The sequence below is a fragment of the Lithobates pipiens genome, unplaced genomic scaffold (genome assembly GCF_037356315.1).
Source record: "Lithobates pipiens isolate NorthernLeopardFrog02 unplaced genomic scaffold, aLitPip1_a1.2 Scaffold_7, whole genome shotgun sequence".
Taxonomy (NCBI): Eukaryota; Metazoa; Chordata; class Amphibia; order Anura; family Ranidae; genus Lithobates; species Lithobates pipiens.
This window is the reverse complement of record NW_027507892.1, coordinates 1,614,725-1,636,044: the sequence shown is the minus strand read 5'-3', so window position 1 is coordinate 1,636,044 and position 21,320 is coordinate 1,614,725. Positions and strand designations below refer to the sequence as shown.

At 45.4% G+C, this 21,320-nt stretch overlaps 1 protein-coding gene across 1 annotated transcript in view; it reads left to right on the top strand.

The window, feature by feature from the left end:
* The window catches only part of LOC143959298 (ceramide synthase 2-like), a gene marked incomplete in the record, with an annotated part of 213,869 nt that overhangs the window by 179,753 nt on the left and 12,796 nt on the right, over positions 1–21,320 (top strand). Inside the window, 4 exon segments of the mRNA XM_077467980.1 lie at positions 4,680–4,772; positions 8,099–8,227; positions 14,807–14,913; positions 17,690–17,843. Coding sequence (XP_077324106.1) covers positions 4,680–4,772; positions 8,099–8,227; positions 14,807–14,913; positions 17,690–17,843 — 483 coding nt within the window.

Sequence of the window (21,320 nt, the reverse complement as noted above, 5' to 3'; positions counted from 1 at the left end):
AGGTCAGGGTCAAAAGTTAGGATCATTATTTATTTTTTTTTGGACAGGATTTTCTTTTTTTCATTAGCGTCAGTGTGTTTTAGGCAGGATAAAAAAAAAAAAAGCAAAATGTGCTCTTACTGTTTTTTGGGCACTACTACGGATACAAACATCAATTAACATACACATATGTGGTATCGCTGCGATCGGCAGGAGCAGGAGAATTTTGGGTCGTTCTTTGGTAGGTTATGGTAGTAGCAAGAAATATACAGTTCCATATTTTTTATTTTTATTTTTTTTGTATTTTTTACTATTTTGGGCCAGTTTTCCTTGGATAATAAAAATCTGAAAATATCCATTACCATTTACCACCAAATGAAAGCCAGATGTGTCCTGAAAAATAAAACGCGGTATAATCCACCTGGATGCACAAAGTAGTTGTTATGGTATTTACAGGTTTAACCACTAGTTGACCAGCCGCCGCAGTTGTACTGTGGCAGCATGGCTCGGCTGCGCGAATCGCCGTTATGCTACGTCAGTAGCATAAACGGCCACTAGGCGGTGCTTGCGCTCGCTCCCCAAGCCGATGCAAGTGCCCGGCGGTCTCGATCGCCGCCGGGCTCCCGCGATCGCTCGGGACACACTGAGAAACGGGAGCTGTGTGTGTAAACACACAGTTTCCAGGTCCCTGAGCAGTGAACTGACAGATCGTCTGTTCATACAGAGTATGAACAGCGATCTGTTAGTTTCCCTGCACAGTCCCCTCCCCCTTCACTTAGAACGCTCCCTAGGATACATATTAGCCCCTTCACTGTCAGTGACATTTTTACAGTAATCAATGCAATTTTAATCGCACTGATCACTGTATTAATGCCAATGGTCCCAAAAAGTCAGAATTATCCGACGTGTCCGCCATAATGTCGCAGTCATGATAAAAATCGCTGTTTACATCGGCATCTCCCCGTGAGACGATCGCGGGTATCCCCATGGCGATTGAGTCCGCGGGACCCGCGACCGGACTCACGGGGGTCCCGACCGGCACGTGAGCGCGCCGCCAGCGGTGCACGCAATGGCAGGGCGGCATATAGAAATGGACGTACCTGTACGCCAATAGGCCTGCCCGTACGTGCGTCGGTCAGGAACTGGTTAAAGGGATATACACATACTATGCTGAGGATCATCACCCTTTCATCCATGGAGGAGAGGATGCATGGAGGATTTTGAGCGCTAGATTTTATTTTTTTTTATTTTTTTTATACTGTTTCTTACCCTTTTTGGCTAAAAAAAAAACATTTGCAAGACAATACTTCTAAAAGAAAGCCTTGTTTGTCCTTAAAATGTTACTAAATCCACGTAGTGGAACAGTAAAATCTTTTCGGATCTGTGGGTGGATGCCATCTGGTCCAGGTGCTTTATCCACCTTTATTCTGTCTTAAATATTTCTGGACCATATCACTTTTGAGCCTTTTGTGTGCCAATACCACTTCCATAATGGACATGAGCTCCCCCATGCTCCTTTGTTTACACAGAGCTGAAGAAAGTATTTTGCCTTCTCTTTATCCCCAGTCACCCACTCTAGATTATTTTGTAAAGGGCCTACATGCTCAGACCTGACCTTTTTCCTATGAATATATTTTAAGAATTTTTTTGGGGTTTGTCCTACTATTTTTTTGCAATCTGTCGTTTGTTTTGAATTTTTGCATTCTTGATTTCCTTTTTACATATTCTGTTATATTCTTTGTAGCATTTAAACGATGATGGTGTTCCTTCATTTTAATATTTTATTTTCTTATTATTTATAGCCTTCTTAACTTTGGCCGTGAACCACATTTGTATTTTATTTATTTTATTTTTAGCCTTTTACACGTCTTGCCCATGGGAATATACTTTTCAGTGAGTTTGCATAGTCTCTTTTTGAAAAATGCCCATTTCTGTTCTGTGTCCATTGTGGGTGTGTATACAGATCCTAAATGACAGCCCAATCCCTCCCTCCTCCCTCCTCCATGCCCAGTAACTAAAAAAGAACACAGTGGATGGGATGTCACATCTTGATTGATGGATGATCCGCCTCCCATAACAGCATGAGGACACAGGCTGTAGTGGAAATCTCCTCCTACCTGAACACTCAGGACTCGGGTGGACCCTGCAGTTTATCACGTGATTATGGTATACAGATCAACCAAAAAGGTATATAGTGGCAGTGTTTTAATGTAAAACGAAGATTTATAAGCTGTGGGCACTGGGGGGGGGGCGCGCGCTCATGAATTATTTTTATATTACTGGGTTTAGTAACACTTTAAAAAAAACAATATATGTATTCCTTAAAAGGGAAGTATGGGGTTAGGGGTTACTGCACATTTATACTTGCCTAGGTGGATCAGTCCGTTGCTGCACCTGTCCCCCACCAACTCGAACGCTGAGAACCGAGTAATCTAATACCGCAGATCACTTGGTTCTCGCAGCTTTCCGAGCGGAGAGCTGCCGACGGTCTCTGCTCTGCCCTCTCCTCGCGCACTGGAGCGCTGGGCTTTGGAGGAGGTGGGAGCGGCCGGCTCAGGATCTCAGCGGCTTGCCCCCCAATCCCCCCCCCCAGATATGTCATTTCTTGCTTGTGTGACTGGCTCACTGAGTTTCCCAGAAGTCTGCACTAAGATGCAAGTCAGATTTTAGGCTTCCTGTGCAAAAATGTAATTTTTGGTGACATGCTCCCAGTGGGAAATTGCATCTAAAGAGATGCAGACCATGCCACTTTCCTCATTAGAACCCTGCAAGTGCAGCAGCTGATTTATAATTATAAAATGACTCCCATTCACGTTCATTTTGTACACGTACACAAAGAAACAAACAGCTATTTCTTCAGAGCAAAAACAGGTAGGAATCTGCAACAAAGTTTGTTCAACTCCTTGCAGTGTGGCTCACCCAGATGGGAATGATTTTTTTTCCCCCCAACAAAAGTGGAGTTACTCTTTAAGTAATGATGACATTTTTACAGAACAAACAGGTCAGAGAAGAAAATCTAAATATTACTCTGGTCCTTACAGGTGCAAGAAGTGAAGTGGTTAAATTGAAGATTGAAACCGTTTTATTCCTTCCTACTTTATCCAAAACGATTAGCTCGACATACACTTTTCCTTTCTTGTAGTTTTTTTTTTATATATATATATTTTTATTTAAAGCGGAGTTCCACCCATTTAAAAGTCAGCAGCTGCAAAAAGTGTAGCTGCTGACTTTTAATAATCGGACACTCACCTGTCCCATGGTCCAGCAATGCGGGCGCCTGCAGACTCGCTCCCCTGGGCGGTGCTAGCATTGTAACTGTAAGCACCAGGCACGCACTACGCATGCGCAAGCCACTCTGCGTGTTGTGAATGGCCGGGCAATTGTGGCATGTCGGGGGGGTCACAGCACGTAAAGCGGAAGCTCCATTTTTGGAGGGAACTCTGTTTTAAAGTGGTTGTAAAGGGAAAACATAAAAAACACAAACATGTCAATACTTACCTTCTCTGTGCTATAGAATTGCACAGCATGGGCCCAATCCATCTCTTCTCGGGTCCCCCATCCATCTCTTCTCGGGTCCCCCATCAGTGGTCCTGACTCCTCCTCTCTTGCTGGTGTCCCCAATAGAAAACCGATTCCTGTGGGGGTCACTCGTGCGGGCTTGCTCCCAAGCAACACTGCTGTGTCTTTCGACACAGACAGCATGATTCGGCCCTGCCCCCGCTCCCTCGTCACTGGAGTTGATTGACAGAAGTAGGAGCCACTGGCTTCTGCTGCTATTGATTTGCCCAGGGAGGAGGGACAAAGCCAGGAGAGCCACAGCTAGGTCGTGATTGGGTTTAGGTAAGCATAAGAGGGGTGAGGAGGTGAGTCTGTGACACAGAACGTTTTTTTTTTTTGTTTTTTAACCTTAAAGTGGTACTAAACCCACAACAGTAAAATCAGTCTATATATGCAGTAAAGCATGCTTTTTATACTCACTGTGGAACCTAAGGGGTTAATCCTCTGCATTGTGTAAAAAGACATTGATCCTGTCTTTTGATCCCCCCCCCCCCCCCCTCTTCCATAGTCCCCAAACCATCTCCTGATAGTACAGAGCCTTGGAGGCACTCTGCACATGCTCAGTTTGGTGTGTAGTGCTAGAGCTAGAGTTTTTATTTCCTTGGGAGAGTGTATTGAATCAGCACAGGGCCAATCAGCACCGTCCAGACAAAGGGTCAGGGGTCCTAGGGGTCCTGCATTCTCATAGGACACGCGGAGGAGATCCTACAAGCTTTAACCAGACACTGATAGAAGTCACAAGACTGCTATATACTGCTGATGAGAAAAGGTATTTATCAGTTTATATTTACTAAAATAATTACATTTCCATGTTCTGTGTACTGTGGGAGACCAGATATAGTGAATGCAGGGTCCTGGGTGTAGTAACCCTTTAATGCATAGAATGTATTAAGGTTAAAAAAAAAAAAACGCTGTAAGGTTGTATTCTCCGATTTTTTTTATTTATTTTTTTCTTTTCTTTCGTAATGAAATTCCCTTTCAGTACAGACACTTTCTTCTTTGGTATGTCCCAGTTTGTTGTAATTCTAATAGGGTGGTTCAACCTTATGTGCAAATTGGCTTCTCAAGTGTGTGCGTGACATGTTTGCGTAGATGATTTTGTTTGACACGTATTATTTACCTATGTCTTTTGCTTTTGGCAGGAAGTGCTGTCATCCCAGTACTGGTACTATGTGTTAGAGCTGAGCTTTTATTGGTCCCTGCTGTTCAGCGTCGCCTTTGATGTCAGAAGAAAGGTGAGACAATATTTCCATTCTAAATACTGTTCTCCTGTTTTAAATGTTTCTGTGGCTTTAGTATTGCACTAAACAGTCATCCGATCAGCTACTACAATTCCAGCATATAGCATAGTAAATGTTTCCATCCTCCTATCCAGCAACTTGTGGAGGCAGACAGAAAATCAAAATGCGACCAGAGACTCCGAATGTAAATCCTGCAATGCTCCTTCTTGTACGCTGGAGGAAATTGGAAGCTTTTCTTTTTTGACCTTGCTTAAAATTCAGACTGGCTAATGATATAGATATAAAATATATATAAAATATATATATCAAATATATGAGAGAGATTCTCTCTCTCTCTCTCTCTCTCTCTCTCTCTCTCTCTCTCTCTCTCTCTCTCTCTCTCTCTCTCTCTCTCTCTCTCTCTCTCTCTCTCTCTCTCTCTCTCTCTCTCTCTCTCTCTCTCTCTCTCTCTCTCTCTCTCTCTCTCTCTCTCTCTCTCTCTCTCTCTCTATATATATATATATATATATATATATATATATATATATATATATATATATATATATATATATATATATATTATAATATAATAAGCTCCTGAATCCGCGTACATATGATCAAACAATCTGGTGGACTAAGAAAGAAATATGTCCACCGGACTCGCATTTCGGCGGACAATACGGCCATGTGTTTGCTAGTCCAGCAGACAATACGGCCATGTGTGTGCTAGTCCAGCGGACAATACGGCCGTGTGTGTGCTAGTCTGCCGTACTTTTGAAATGAATGGACTTTTCCCACCCGGAGAAAGGTCCGCTCGTTTTGAGCTCGGCTCCAGGTAGCTGGGACCAGCGAAGGAGGCGTCGCTGGCCCCGTAACCTTGTATGGAGTTAAAGGGGAAGCCCTACGCGGAAAAAAAACGGCGTGGGGGTCCCCCTCTAGGTCCATATCAGACCCTTATCTGAGCACGCTACCCTGGCCGGCCAGAAAAGGGGGTGGGGATGAGCGATCGCTCCTCCTGAGCCATACCAGGCCACGTGCCCTCAACATGGGGGGGTGCTTTGGGGAAGTCCCTGTGTGGGCGAGTCCGTTCATTTCAAAAGTCCGGCAGATAGTCCGGCGGTATGGCGGATAGTACGGCGGACTAAGTCCGCCGCAAAAGTACCGTGTGTGGGCAGGTAGCTCATTCGGAAAGTCCGGTGGACAGTACGGCGGTTTGTCCACCAGACTAAGTCCGCCGGATAGTCTGATACGTGTGTACGCGGCACAAAGCTTCCCACCAACGACTTTGCATATTATTATATATATATATATATATATATATATATATATATATTACACTGTGATTCTGTACTTGCCAAATATGCTTCAGAAATCTCCCTCCACTGAGTCTGGCTGCATCCACTGTGGGCAGCTGAAGCTGCTTTCTGTTTTCCTGGATTTACGCACACACAGAGGCACACCTCCAGCTCCACAGCTCTCATTGGCCCTCTTGTGACTCATCCCCCCTCCCTTCCTGGCAAACTCTCACAAGAGTGAGCGAGAGAGCTGTGCATGATGTCATAAGCCTAGGCTAATGACCAGACAAGAAACAGGAAGTTGGTTGTATAAGGTATTTACTGGCAGATAAAAAATGTTTTACTATCCAAAGTTAAAACAACAACAAGGGCAGAAGATTTAATAGATGGACAGATGAAGTTCTGCTTTAAGTCATCCCTTGTTGGCAGTTAAATCCACATAAGAAAGTTCTTCAATCTGAGGCATAGCCTGTAATTGCCCATTAGGAGAGCCACCAGCTTGATCATTCACTGGAAGACTGTCAGGGAAAGGTGCCCATGTCATCACCGTGCCCTTTTTTGTGCCGTTCATAGCATGGCACCTTTGAGTCATCCCAGTTAGCAATAAAATCCTCATAGAAAAGTTCTTCAAACTGTGTGAAGTATAGCTTGTAGTGCAGGGATGTGCAATTAGCGGAACTCCAGCTGTTGCAGAACTACAAGTCCCATAAGGCATAGCAAGACTCTGACAGCCGCGAGCATGACACCCAGAGGCAGAGGCATGATGGGACCTGTCGTTTTGTAACAGCTGGAGGTCCGCTAATTGCATATCCCTGTTGTAGTGAAACCTTAGATTATGAGCATAATCCGTTCCAGGAGAATGCTTGTACTCCAAAGCACTCGCATTTCAAAGTGAGTTTCCCCATAGAAGTCAATGGAAACAAAGATCATTCATTCTGCATTGACTTCTATTGCATGCAATGCTGCATGTGGCCAGAGGTGGGGGGAAGCACTGGAGAGCCTCGGAAATACCCGGGGACAGCTCGGATGAACTCAGGCTCGGAAACACTCGGGAAAGGCGTTTTTCCCAGTGTTTCCTAGTATTTCCGAACGGCTCCGAACCGTTCCGAGTGTCACCAGCGCCCCTCACCTCTGGCCAAATGCGGTACTGCACACCCCATTAGCTTGAACTCATTTTACGAGACAACACTCGCAAACTGAGTCAGGATTTTTTTTTTAAACTGTTGCTTGTCTTTCAAAACGCTCATTAACCGCGTTACTCGTTAACCAAGGTTCCACTATAATTGCCTAATAGGGGAGCCACCAGCTTAATTAAAGACAGTTCCAAGTACTATCCTAACGCTCAAATGGAGCTCAAAGAATTAGAACCTGTCCATTTTCTGTTGAAGTGATTTCCCTTCCTATGTGGGCTCCTGGACAGGTAGTGAAGAGCGTCCTCTAGTGGTGACACAGACAGACATAAGATCATTGTTATGTAGAGCAGGAAAGAGTTGAAAAACATCTTTTATTTTTTATTTTTTCAAAAATCTGTGAGATTCTCCCTCGCCTCTGTGACAAGTAATAAAAGTACAAACAAATGGCAACTGCCCCTACCTATAACTGGCCTTTGCAGAAAGGAGAACATGGAAGGGGCGACGTCTGTCAAACAAAGATTCCCAGCTCACGTGCCAGCCTGCAAAAAAACCGAACGGACCCCCCCCCCCCCCAGTGCACTGCGGTGCCGTGATGTGGCCGCTGTCACTTACGCATCTATTTGCAAGTGTGTGCTAAACTAAACCCCCTGTTTTAATGTGAACTGTTAGACGGGATCCATTTGATTCTGTTTCAGGCTGGCTGGTAAGTGAGCTAGGAATATTTTATTTGTTTTTTTAACAAGTAATGAAAGCCTGACGGAGGTTCTAACCTTTCCCCCCCCACATAAACATGTTTGTTTTCTGGTGCTCCTGTCTTTAAATGGAGACACAACCCAAATTAGAATGCAAAACTTTGTAAAAACTGTTTCACTTTAAAATAAATCCACAGCTTAGCGTTATTTTGTTATTGCAGGACTTCAATGTACAAGTTGTTCATCACTGTGCAACCATCTTTTTGCTGAACTTTTCCTGGAGCGTCAAGTATATCCGAATGGGAACGCTGACTATGTTGGTGCATGATGTTTCCGACGTCTTGTTGGAGGTACAGTAGAAAATGGCACTTAAAGAGAAATTAAAGGATTTTTTTTAAAGTAACAAACATGTTATACTTACCTTACTTGCAGTGGTCTTGCACAGAGCGGCCCCGATCCTCCTCTTCCTGGGCCCCTTGCTGCCACTCTTTGCCCCTCCCTCCTGCCGAGTGTCCCTATAGCAAGCAGCTTGCAATGGGGGCACCCAATCAGGCTTGCTCACAAGCCACGGCTCTGCATATTCATTTACACACACAGCCCGCAGCTTGGCCCCACCCCATTTCTCCTTATTGGCTCCCTCAGTGGACTTTAAATAAAAGTATATTACAATCAGTATAAATAAGGGACATGAGAAGCCTTAAAACTTTGGGGTGTCCAAATGCAATCCAAAGGGGGGGGGGGGGGGGGGGTGTTAACAAAGCATACAAATACCAACAAGCCCATGAAAACAGAAAACTGGGGGCTCCCTACGTCCAACGCTGGCATCAGATGTGGCTGAGATGTCCACCTGCTAGAACTTAGAGAATGTAGAAACAGAAGACCAGGTGGCAGCCTTGCATATCTGAGAAACAGTTGCTTGAATCCGTAAAGGCCCAAGAAAGACTCACAGGTCTAGTAGACTGCACCTCGATGGAGTAAAACCTGATCCTTAAGACTAGGGTTGCACCGATACGGATGCTAGTATCCGTATCGGTGCCAATACCGAGCATTTGCACAAGTACTTGAAAATGCTGTGATGCCTAATCTGATACATGGGCAGTCATGTGATGGGGCCCGTTATAAGCACCGATCTCCCTGTATAGATTTCAATAAAGCAGCTGAAAGCTGTAGGAGAGAGAGGACGTGAAAAGGCTGTCAGCTGCTTTATTGAAAGCCTTACGGGTAGATCGGTGCTTGTAACGGCCCCCACCACCGCACCGATCACCCCCCACTGTCTCCTGACTCCTCCTCAGTTTCCTCCTCCTTGCTCCTAAGGTGCCCCACCATGTCCTCCTCTGCTCCCCCTCTTTGTCCTTCTCTGTTCATTCTCCGCTCCCCCTCCATGTTCTTTTTTCAGCTCCCCCTCCGTGTCCTTCTCCGCTCCCCCTCCGTGTCCTTCTCCGCTCCCCCTCCGTGTCCTTCTCCGCTCCCCCTCCGTGTCCTTCTCCGCTCCCCCTCCGTGTCCTTCTCCGCTCCCCCTCCGTGTCCTTCTCCGCTCCCCCTCCTTTTCTTTCTCTGCTCCCCCTCCGTGTCCTTCTCCGCTCCCCCTCCGTGTCCTTCTCCGCTCCCCCTCCGTGTCCTTCTCCGCTCCCCCTCCGTGTCCTTCTCCGCTCCCCCTCCGTGTCCTTCTCCGCTCCCCCTCCGTGTCCTTCTCCGCTCCCCCTCCGTGTCCTTCTCCGCTCCCCCTCCGTGTCCTTCTCCGCTCCCCCTCCGTGTCCTTCTCCGCTCCCCCTTCGTGTCCTTCTCCGCTCCCCCTCCGTGTCCTTCTCCGCTCCCCCTCCGTGTCCTTCTCCGCTCCTCCTCCGTGTCCTTCTCCGCGTCCCCCTCCTTGTCTTCCTCCGCGTCCCCCTCCTTGTCTTCCTCCGCGTCCCCCTCCTTGTCTTCCTCCGCGTCCCCCTCCTTGTCTTCCTCCGCGTCCCCCTCCTTGTCTTCCTCCGCGTCCCCCTCCTTGTCTTCCTCCGCGTCCCCCTCCTTGTCTTCCTCCGCGTCCCCCTCCTTGTCTTCCTCCGCGTCCCCTTCCTTGTCTTCCTCCGCGTCCCCTTCCTCGTCTTCCTCCGCGTCCCCTTCCTCGTCTTCCTCCGCGTCCCCTTCCTCGTCTTCCTCCGCGTCCCCTTCCTCGTCTTCCTCCGCGTCCCCTTCCTCGTCTTCCTCCGCGTCCCCTTCCTCGTCTTCCTCCGCGTCCCCTTCCTCGTCTTCCTCCGCGTCCCCTTCCTCGTCTTCCTCCGCCGTCCCCTTCCTCGTCTTCCTCCGCGTCCCCTTCCTCGTCTTCCTCCGCGTCCCCTTCCTCGTCTTCCTCCGCGTCCCCTTCCTCGTCTTCCTCCGCGTCCCCTTCCTCGTCTTCCTCCGCGTCCCCTTCCTCGTCTTCCTCCGCGTCCCCTTCCTCGTCTTCCTCCGCGTCCCCTTCCTCGTCTTCCTCCGCGTCCCCTTCCTTGTCCTCCTCCGCTCCACAGCCCCCTTCCTAGAGATCTGTCAGGATGGAGAGAGGAGGAAGGAGCCACTAAATATGTAATTAACCGGCTCCTTCCTTTTCTGTATGTCCATTCATAACGGAGCAGAGAAAACTATTTACGATGCTTCCGTTTATAAATGTAGAGAAGCCTCTGTCTCCTCTCCATTCATCTTCCGTGCAGCTGAGGCTACAGAGAAAGAGACCGAGGAATCTTTGTCCTTCGTCCCTTTCTCTGTCTCAAAGGGGAGATTTCAGAGGTCTATTTAGACCCCTGGCATCTTACATAAGCCCCCCAAACAGGGTTGATAAAAATAAAGGAAAAATTGTAATAAATATTTTGAAGTAAAATTGTAAAAATAATAAAAAATAAACAAAAAAAACTGACAATACCGCCCCCCGCCCCCCAAACAAAGAAAGCATTGTAAAAAAAATATATATATATAAATTGTAAAAAAAAATAATAATAATAAAATAAACTACTGACACAGTCCACACCTCATCAGTGCCTCCTATCAGTGCCCATCAGTGCTACTGTCACATGACATTTAAAAAAAAGTATCGGTGTCAGCGAGTACTTGGGAAAAAAAAGTATCGGTACTTGTACTCGGCCTTAAAGTGGTATTGGTGCAACCCTACTTGAGACAATAAGCTTGAATGATGGTCTGCTTGAGCCACCTAGAGATGGTATAAGCCAGGGTACCCTTCCAGTCCATTCAAGGTGACTGAATTGAGCTGGAACCAGAGAGGGACAGAAGAATAACAGACGCTACCTTAGGCAAGAGGAAAATCCTGGTCAACACCATCTGTGCAAGACCAGAAAGGGTTCCTTGCAGGATGAAGCTGCCAGGTCTGACACTTGCCTTGCAGAGGTGACGACTACCACCATGTGAGACTAGAAAGAGGAAATTTTGTAATGGTTTCTAATGGCAGCTTCTGAAGCATAAAGGGAACCAGATACAGTGCCTTGAAAAAGTATTCATACCCCTTTAAATTTTCCACATTTTGTCCTGTTGTCAACATAAAGGTTTTTTTGGGGGGATTTTATGTGATAGAACAACACAAAGTGACACACAACTGTGAAGTGGAAGGAAAACGATAAATGATTTTACATTTTTTTTTTTTTTTTTAATAAATAAATATGTGAAAAATGTGAGGCATGCATTTGTATTCAGCCCTCTTTAGGCCTCTTTCACACGAGACGGACTCCGCTTCCACGGAGTCCGCCTCTGTCTGTCAGCTCAGCGAGAGATCTCTCCATTGATCTCCGCTGAGCCGGTGGATGACGGGTCCCTCTCTGCTCACTGAGCGGGGGAGGGGCTTGTCCAGCACCGCTGGTCTCTATGGAGAGATCGGATGAAAACGGACAGCATGTCCCTTTTCATCAGATCTCACCCGATCCGCCAGCGACGGATCTGGACGTAGGGCCATCCGTCTGCTTTTAGCGGATCAGACCTCAGCGGACATGTCTCCGCTGACATCCGTCGCTCCGTAGATCGGCATGGAGCGCCCGTTCAGGTCTGCCGTCAAAACGGACAGGCAGACCTGAATGGTCCGTCAGTGTGAAAGGGGCCTAATTCTGATACCCCTATCTAAAATCTAGTGGAACCAATTGCCTTCAGAAGTCACCTAATTAGTAAACCGAGTCCACCTGTGTGTACTCTTTCTGAGATTTGTTGTTTACAAGTCAAAAACTGTTTTGGTTTTTTTGCTAGAAAATTACTTAGAACCCCCAAACTTTATATATATATATATATATATATATATATATATATATATATATATATTTTTTTTTTTTTTTTAACACCCTAGAGAATAAAATGGTGGTCGTTGCAATACTTTGTCACACCGTATTTGCGCAGCTGTCTTACAAGCGCACTTTTTTTGTAAAAAGTACAATTTGAGTTAAAAAATAAGACAACAGTTTATAGCCCAGTTTTTTTTTATATTGTGAAAAGATAATGTTACGTCGAGTAAATTGATACCCAACATGTTGCTCATCAAAATTGCGCCCGCTCGTGGAATGGCGACAAACTTTTACCCTTAAAAAATCTCCATAGGCGACGTTTAAAAAATTCTACAGGTTGCATGTTTAGAGGAGGTCTAGGGCTAGAAATATTGCTCTTGCTCTACCGATCGCGGCAAAACCTCACATGTTTTCATATGCGGGCGCTGCTCACGTATGCGGTCGTTTCTGCATGTGAGCTGTGTGGGACAGGGCACGTTTAAAATATATATATATATATATATATATATATATATATATATATATATATATATATATATAATTTTTTTTTTTTTTTTTTTTTTTTTTCTTATTTTATCATTTTATTTTTTTATACTGTTCTTTAAAAAAAAAAAAAAAAAAATGTCACTTTTATTCCTATTACAAGGAACGTAAACATCCCTTGTAATAGAAAAAAACATGACAGGTCCTCTTAAATATGAGATGTGGGGTCAAAAAGACCTCAGATCTCATATTTATACTAAGATGCAATAAAAAAATTTTTATTTTTTTTTTCAAGATGTCATTTAAAAAAAAAAAAAAGGCCCTTTAAGAGCAATGGCGGAAGTGACGTTTTGCATCTGGAACACAGTGCGTTATACTGTATGAAGTCTCAGCTACATACAGTTTATACCGCACAACCAGCAGCCTCACAGGTTAGTGAAGGACATAGTTGGTTTGTGCCAAGCTGAAGTGTGTGGAAAGATGGAGTTCTTCTTTAACCACTACAATACAGGGCACTTTCGCCCCCTTCCTTCCCAGCCCAATTTTCAGCTTTCATCGCTGTAGCGCTTTCAGTGACAATTGCGCGGTCATGCTACACTGTACCCAAATGAAATTTTTATCATTTTGTTCGCACAAGTAGAGCTTTATTTTGGTGTTATTTATTCACGACTCCGTTTTTTATTTTTTGCGATATAAGCGCAAAAAAAGCGGAAATTTGGAAAAAAAACAATATTTTCTTTTTTCTATTTTAAAAGAAATCCAATAAAATCAAATTTTGTCATAAATTTAAGCCAAAATGTATTCTGCTACATGTTTTTGGTAAAAAAAATTCAGTTAAGTGTATAATAATTGGTTTGTGTGATCCCGGACATATGTATGCAAATGATCATGTACATATGTGTGCAGGTGATCACGTACATATGTGTGCAGATAATCATTGGGACATGTGATTTTAGTGGGACATATGTGGGGGACATGTTTTTATTAGGGACATGTGTTTTTATTATTTGGGGACATGTATGTTTTGGGGACATATGTGGGGACTGTGTTTATACTGTGTGGTGTGTTTACACTAGACTGGTGATCGGTGAGTAAAAAGTTGTAAAAAACAGCTCATACTCACTGATCACCAGCCGGCTGCAGCGATCTGCTCTCCTCTCCTCAGCGATGACTTCTGTGTGAGGAGAGGAGGAGACGATTGCCTATCAACCGGCTGTTTACATCACATGACGGCCGTGATTGGACACGGCCGTCATGTGATCAGGAGGGCCAATCACAGAGCCCTCCTCCCGATCTGAGATGCGCCGTGTCCGGGTGACACGAGCACATCGGGATTGCGCCGCTGCGCGGGCACGATCCCGCTCCTTCTGAAGGACGTTCCTGAATGTCCTTTCAGAAGTAGACGGCTCCCACCCGGCCGTATATGTGCATTGGCCGGGTGGGAAGTGGTTAAAGTGAAACTAAAGCATCAATTTAAAAAAATCTGCAAGCAGGCAGGCTCTCTACTACAGAATAGGCATGCAAAAGGTCTCTTGTGCAATAAAAATAACCTACCCGCCAGCACGCTTTCATTTATGGAATGTACACTGAGCTGCGCAAGCACAGCTTAGTATACATTTCAGCACTGCGGCTGTGTGCTGGGATGACTGCTGTTCTGCGCATGCGCAGGGGCGATGACATCCTGCGTTGGCCAATAAAGACAGCTACAGCCTGGCACCAAGAGGAAGAAAGACGCCAGCTCCAGAGAGGGGCCGTTGAAGCAGAGGTAAGTGTTGCCGACTTTTAGTTTTGCTTTAAGTGAGTCCAGGGCAAAGTGCCTCAGCTTTGGACCAATAATGCCATGAGCAATCCGCAGGCATAATGACCTAACCTGGAGCACTGCCGACTGCAGGACTGTAACACAGAGAACGCTAATCTAGCCACTCGCCACCAAATCATCTACATGTACGTCATTTGACTTCAAGTGGTTATACCGGGTTGATACCCGCAGCTACAGGCATAATCCCGGTATTGTTTTTGTTTTTTTCAACAGGCGGTTGATTTTCTTGTAAAAGCCATCCTAGCGGCTAATTGGCCACTGGACGGCCTTTACCAGTAGCAGGAGTTTGTCTTTCGTTCCTGCATTAAGTTTCGTTCTATTGCCTTCCGTGAGCACTGACAAAATGGTTTCTGTATCAGTATTACACTTCATGTGTACATTTCCTTTTTTTCTAGGCCGCGAAAATGTGCAGTTATGCTCAGTGGAAGAAGTCATGTAATGTGCTGTTCGGTGTATTCGCCCTGGTGTTCGTGGTCAGCCGACTCATTGTCTTCCCTTTTTGGTAAGTTGGGCAAATAAATACACCATTTTTTTTTTTTTTTAAGCCATTAATGTAAATGATTCAAAAGCTTTAAGCTGAACTCCAGGAAATGAGCACTTTGTGCAACATGCTGAATTATTAGGGGTATAAAAGAGAACTTTGGGATTTAGGAAAAAAAAAAAAAAAGATACTCATCTAGGTGGAAGCAGCATTGGTCTGATGCTACATCTGTCCCCCACTGGCTCTACACTGAGAACTGAGCAATCAAAGACCGGTGATCGCTCAGTTCTCAGCATTCTGTGAGCAGAGGACCAGGGACTGTCTGTTTCTGGCCCTCTGCTTTATTACCCCCCCCCCCCCCCCGTGCTCACTGAGTGGCTGAGCCATCTGACAGTCTAGGGTTCTGGGTGGACTTCTACGAAAAAAAAAAAATTGTCCTAGAATCCACCTTCACCTAAATAAAGTATCAGCCGATTCGTCAAATGAAAAACGGGATGCCTACCGTATAAGCAAAAAGCACCATGTAATAGAAAAATTAGGGACAAGAGAGTCCCATGAAGGGGTGGACTTCTAGCCTGTCGTTTTCACTGAGAGTGGTTGGCCTTTGGGTTGTCCTGTGTTGATGTGTGCCTTTTTTTGCTGCTAGTTACTGATTGACTTGCAGCAGCATTTTGCGATAGAATCACGAGCTTCAGTTGCTGCCCATTATTTAGTGTAGCTGCCAACATCGCAGTAATGAATATAAAATGCTCCTACTTATGATGTTGGCTGCTACAGATCACCAAAGAAAAGGGTGATATTCATTACTGGCACATCTCTGCTACTGAATCAGGTATGTGACTTTGCGGTTCATGAACTCTTTCAAGGCCTAAGCACATTACATTGGCTCTACACACAAAAGAGTAGAAATTAACAGTAATGAAGGACATTCCTCAACTAGTACAGGAGTCCTTGTTTGGCAGAACGTTTTCCTCCAAGACTACAGGTGCACTTTAACCACTTTTCCCACCGTGCTATAGCCAAAAGATGGCTACAGAGCGGTCATCACAGTTCTGGGAGGGTTTCTATTGACGTCCTCCCAGAATCCCACACCCCTGGGGTGCACATCGGTGCACTCTGTGATTACTGTGTCCTTTGGACACCTCTGATCACAGATCAAGGTAAAGGGCCAAGCACAGTGGCCCTTTACCATGTGATCAGCTGTGTCCAATCACAGCTGATCCCATGTAAACAAATGCCACTTATCGGCAGTTCCTTTCCTAGGCGCTGTGACAGTGGGAGGAAAGGAAAGCCAATAACCGACTATCCTGAGGCAGCGCACATTTACACCAATAGTGCAGCATCAGTAAAGCAGAAAAATGATCTATTTGCAAACGTTTTATTAAAGCAGAGTTCTGCCAAAAATATATATTTTTAAGTCAGCAGCTGCAAATAAACGTACCTGTCCAGGGCGCCCGCGATGTCCTCACCCGAAGCCGATCTGGAGGCGCCGCCATCTTCGTAAGGGAATCGGGAAGTGAAGCCTTGCGGCTTCACAGCCTGGTTCCCTGCTGCTCATGCGCGAGTCGTGCTGTGAGTCCTCACTGGTCCCTGCTGTCTTCTGGGACCTGTGTGTCTCCCAGAAGACAGCGGGGGGGGGGGGGCGGAGGAGGGGCTAGACGTGGCATAGATCACCACGGAGCCTGCGGCGATCTATGCCTGCAAGTGGGAGCAAATACCTGGATTATAGAGGTGTATGCTCCCCCCTGAAAGGTGCCAAATGTGATACCGGAGGGGGGGAGGAATCCGATCAGCGGAAGTTCCATCATAAATCATAAAAAATTATTATATACCTCCAAAAGAAAGCTCTGTCTGGCTAAAAAAAAAGCAGGGCATGGGACAGCATTACTGCAGTCTTATCAGCTGAAGCCGATGGGACTCGCACAGGCAAACACTAGAATAATCAGCACAAGTAAATACTATGAAATAAAACAAGTCAGCTATGAACAGGGAAGCAGGGTTACCATAGAAACGTTGGATTGAGAAGGAGGCTTGGTTAACAGTACAGGAAGTGCTCAATGTAAGGGGCGGAAACGCACTCTACTCTGGACTCAGAAAACTGTACTTAAGATGGCGCTGCCTAACCCCTGGAAACAAGTTTTTTAAAGTTTTTTTAAACCGTAAGTAATATGCAATTTGGGCTGGATTGCAGTGGCTATAGTTTGATAATTACTTATTATAATGGACTAAATGAAAAGAAGCATCAGAGTGGGAGAGTTTACTTCCTCTTTAAAGCGGAAGTCCGCCGGGACTCCACGTGTATCCATCTGTAGATCGTCTCTCGGGTGCTGCCGCCGCCATCTTAGGTATGGGAATCAGGAAATGGAGCCTTTCGGCTTCATTTCCCGGTTCCCTACTGCGCATGCGCGAGCCGCGCTGCGCAATAAGGACGGTCCCCGCTGCCTCTGGGATCTGTGTGTTTTCCCAGCAGGCAGCGGGGCACTTGCGGAAAGGGGCGGGCACTTGCGGAAAGGGGCGTAATATACGCCCCTTTCCGCAGAGAGCTATCCCGGAAGTGGGTGCAGATACCTGTACTGTACAGGTATCTGCACCCCCCTCCCCCCTGAAAGGTGCCAATTGTGGCGCCAGAGGGGGGGAGGGTTCCGATGAGCGGAAGGTCCACTTTAGGGTGGACCTCCGCTTTAATGCAGAGAATGCATTTGGGTTAAAAAAAAAAAAGCATTTTGAGCAGTGATATTGTAATGTCCTCCATCATTTTAGCAGTTGTTTAATAAATGACACTCTCCTTATTTTGCAGGATTATTTATGCCACAACGGTCTATCCCTTGTATTACTGCCCACGATTTTTCCTCTACTACTTCTTCAACATGGTCATGTTTGTGCTGCAGTTCCTTCATATATACTGGGCATATCTCATCTTCAAGATGGTGAAAAAGATGCTTTCTGGAAATGTAAGTTTTGCAACAGTCATTTGTAGTTGAGATAAGATGTAGTGAAGTACATAAAATAAAGTCTGCAACAAGCTAGATAAAAGCACCTCATTGAGCATTGTAACGGAAAACTGTAGCAACCTTGAGTTTCCTAGTCAGTTGCTTGAATAGCATAGCAAGCAGCTATTAAATAGGTTTTAAATTATGAAATAGATGTGCAATGCGTGAAATTAATTATTCAACCAAGAACCTTTCAACACAAACCCACCTCCTCCATTTACGCTTTCAGAGTCCATAAACCCTCACGATTTTGTAAGAGTAACATCAGTTAGTTGCAAAACTCGTAATGTGCTATTGCCATGTCCAGGACTAGGCCCTGATACAGCAGTTACAGGGTTGACCTTTGGAGATTTAGGACCCAGCCAAAGTTCTGTAGGATTTTCACCGTCTGTTGCACATTGGCCTTAAGGCCATGATATTCCGGAATGGGAAATCCCCCTTTTTCCCAGGAAAAGCTTTGTGGACCCTTTGGTTCAAGGTGCATGAATGGCATTCTTTGGAGTGACCCTCTATTCCCCTCTGCAGGTTTTATGGTTAAAGGGGTTGTAAAGGTAATTTTTTTATTTTCTACATAGGTTCCTTTAAGCTAGTGCATTGTTGGTTCACTTATCTTTCCCTTCGATTTCCCTTCTAAATGTTTTTTTTTCTTTGTTTTCTTTGTCTGTCTAAATTTCTCACTTCCTGTTTCACCCCAGTAAGCTGTTCAGTAAGCTGTTCTGGCTGACTAACCACCAGCTCGGATGATGGTGAGAAGTTTACTGAGGAGAAACAGGAAGTGAGATATTCAGACAAAGAAAAAAAAACATTTAGAAGGGAAATCAAAGGAAAAGGTAAGTGAACCAACAATGCACTAGCTTAAAGGAACCTATGTAGAAAATAAAAAATTTACCTTTACAACCCCTTTAATGTTCTGAAGCTCAGGGTGATTCGACTTTAGGACTGGACCCTCCTAGTCTGGTCCAGGTCCAATCCAACAATGGCACAGTGGTGGCAAACCAGGAGTCAGGCAGGTCTTCGAGAAGTGGTGCTCATCATGAATTGGACAAAATTTCACTTTCAGCCAAGGTCCGCGGTGCATATTCCAGGAGTGGAAAATTGGTGACTGGGCTTCTTACACCACCAACAGCCCCAGAGAAGTGTTTTTCTTACTCGGTCTCCAGTGGTAGTGGCAAAAAACGACTGCCATTCAGACTCGCCAACAAACTGGACAAAGCCGTGTCCAGTTCCAGGGATCTGTGGGCCATTAGGAGTGGTTGCTGTTGTCATTCTATGGAATCACTTCAGGCAGATTTTTGCTTTCCACCCCCCCCAACCCCCCCCCCCCCCCCCCCCCCCAGCTCCTACCTCATCTGCTTTGGAGAATAAAGAGTGAAGGCATACCAGTGATTCTCATTGAACCGAACTGGCTCAGGAGGGCATGAAACATGGACATAGTCAGGTTCTAACAGATTCTCTGTGGGTCCTATTGGATCTCCTTGACCTTCATTTTCAATGCTGTCCTGCTTCATGTTTGGTGGCTTTTACAGCTTGGCTGTTGAAGCCCAGATCTTGAGGGATAGGGGCCTTTTGGATTTTGTGATTCCAACCTTGCTGAAGGCCAGAAAGCCCTCATCCTATAGGGTTTACCACTGCACATGGAAATAATACTTTGCTTGGTGCGAAAAAGGGAAGTTTCATCCCAGGAAATACTTTATGGCAAGGGTTTAATCCTTCCGTCAGGATTGGATAAGTCCTTGACCCTGAGGACTTTTAAAAGTGAGGCCTTGTGCCTTGACAGTGCTCCTTCAGACACTACTATCTTCCAGTTCCCTGGTTGGGGCTTTTGTACAAGGAGTGACTCGCATTGTACCACCTGTACGCTCTCCTTCGTCTCCGTAGTGTCTAAACCTGGTGTTGTCAGGCCTTCAGCAAGGCACCATTTGAGTTTTTTGGCAAGGTTACCTTGTTTGTGGCAATCACTACAATTAGGAGAATGTTTGCACTCACAGCCTTATCCTCTAACACCCCTTTCACAATGAGGCGCTTTTCAGATGTTTCAGAGCTAAAAATGGCGCCTGAAAAGTGCCTCTCATGTCTCCCCAGTGTGAACGCCCGAGTGCTTTCATACTGGGGCGGTGGGCTTGCGGTACGTTCTGAAAAGTCCTGCAAGCAGCATCTTTGGGGCGGTTTGGGAGCAGTGATAAGCGGTCATTCAGGTGCTACGCTAATAGTTTTTTGAAACTATCGATGCCCCCCCGCTGAGACCACCGTCTATGGAAGGGAATTTCACATCTTTGAGGCTCTTACAGTAAAGAACCCTCTACGTAGTTTAAGGTTAACCGCTTGCCGGCCAGCCGTCGCAGTTGTACTGTGACAACATGGCTCAGCTGCACGAATCGCCGCCATGTTATGTCGGTAACATATTCTGCCCCCTGCTTGCCCACTGAGCCGATGCGAGTGCCGGGCAGTCGTGATCACCACCGGGCTCCCTCGATCGAACTGGAGTTTCTGTGTGTGTAAACGCACAGTTTGCGGTTCTCTGAGGGGAGAACAGACAGGTCACTGTTCATACTCTGTATGAACAGACTATCTCTTCCCCTGCACAGTCCCCTCCCCCCCTTCAGTTAGAACACACACTAGGGAACACAATTAACCCCTTGATCGGCCCCTAGCGTTAACACCTTCACTGCCAGTGCCATTTTTACAGTAATCAATGCATTTTCATAGCACTGATCGCTGTATAAATGCCAATGGTCCAAAAAATGTGTCAAAATTGTCCAACGTGGCTGCTATCGTGTCGCAGCCACATTAAAAAATCGCGGATTGCCACCATTACTAGTAAAAAAATAATAATAAAAATGCTATAAAATTATCCCCTATTTTGTAGATACTATAACTTTTGTGCAAACCAATCAATATACGCTTATTGCAATTTTTTTTACCAAAAATGTGTAGAAGAATACATATCGGCCTAAACTGAGGAAAAAAATAGTTTTTTATATATTTTTGGGGGTTATTTATTATAGCAAAAAAGTAAAAAAATACAGTTTTTTAAAAATTGACGCGCTTTCTTTTTTTTTGTTTTATAGCGCAAAAAATTAAAACCGAGGTGATCAAACACCACCAAAAGAAAGCTCTATTTGTGGGGGGGGGGATGTCAATTTTGTTTGGGTGCAACGTTGCACGACCGCGCAATTGTCAGTTAAAGCGACGCAGTGCCGAATCGCAAAAAATGCTCTGGTCAGGAAAGGGGTAAAATCTTCCGGGACTGAAGCAGTTAAACCTCTTTTCTTCTAATATTAATGAGTGGCCACGTGTCTTGTTAAACTCCCTTCTGCAGAAAAGTTTTCTCCCTATTGTGGGGTCACCAGTACGGTATTTGTATATTGAAATCATATCCCCTCTCAAGCGTCTCTTCTCCAGAGAGAATAAGTTCAGTGATCTCAACCTTTCCTCATA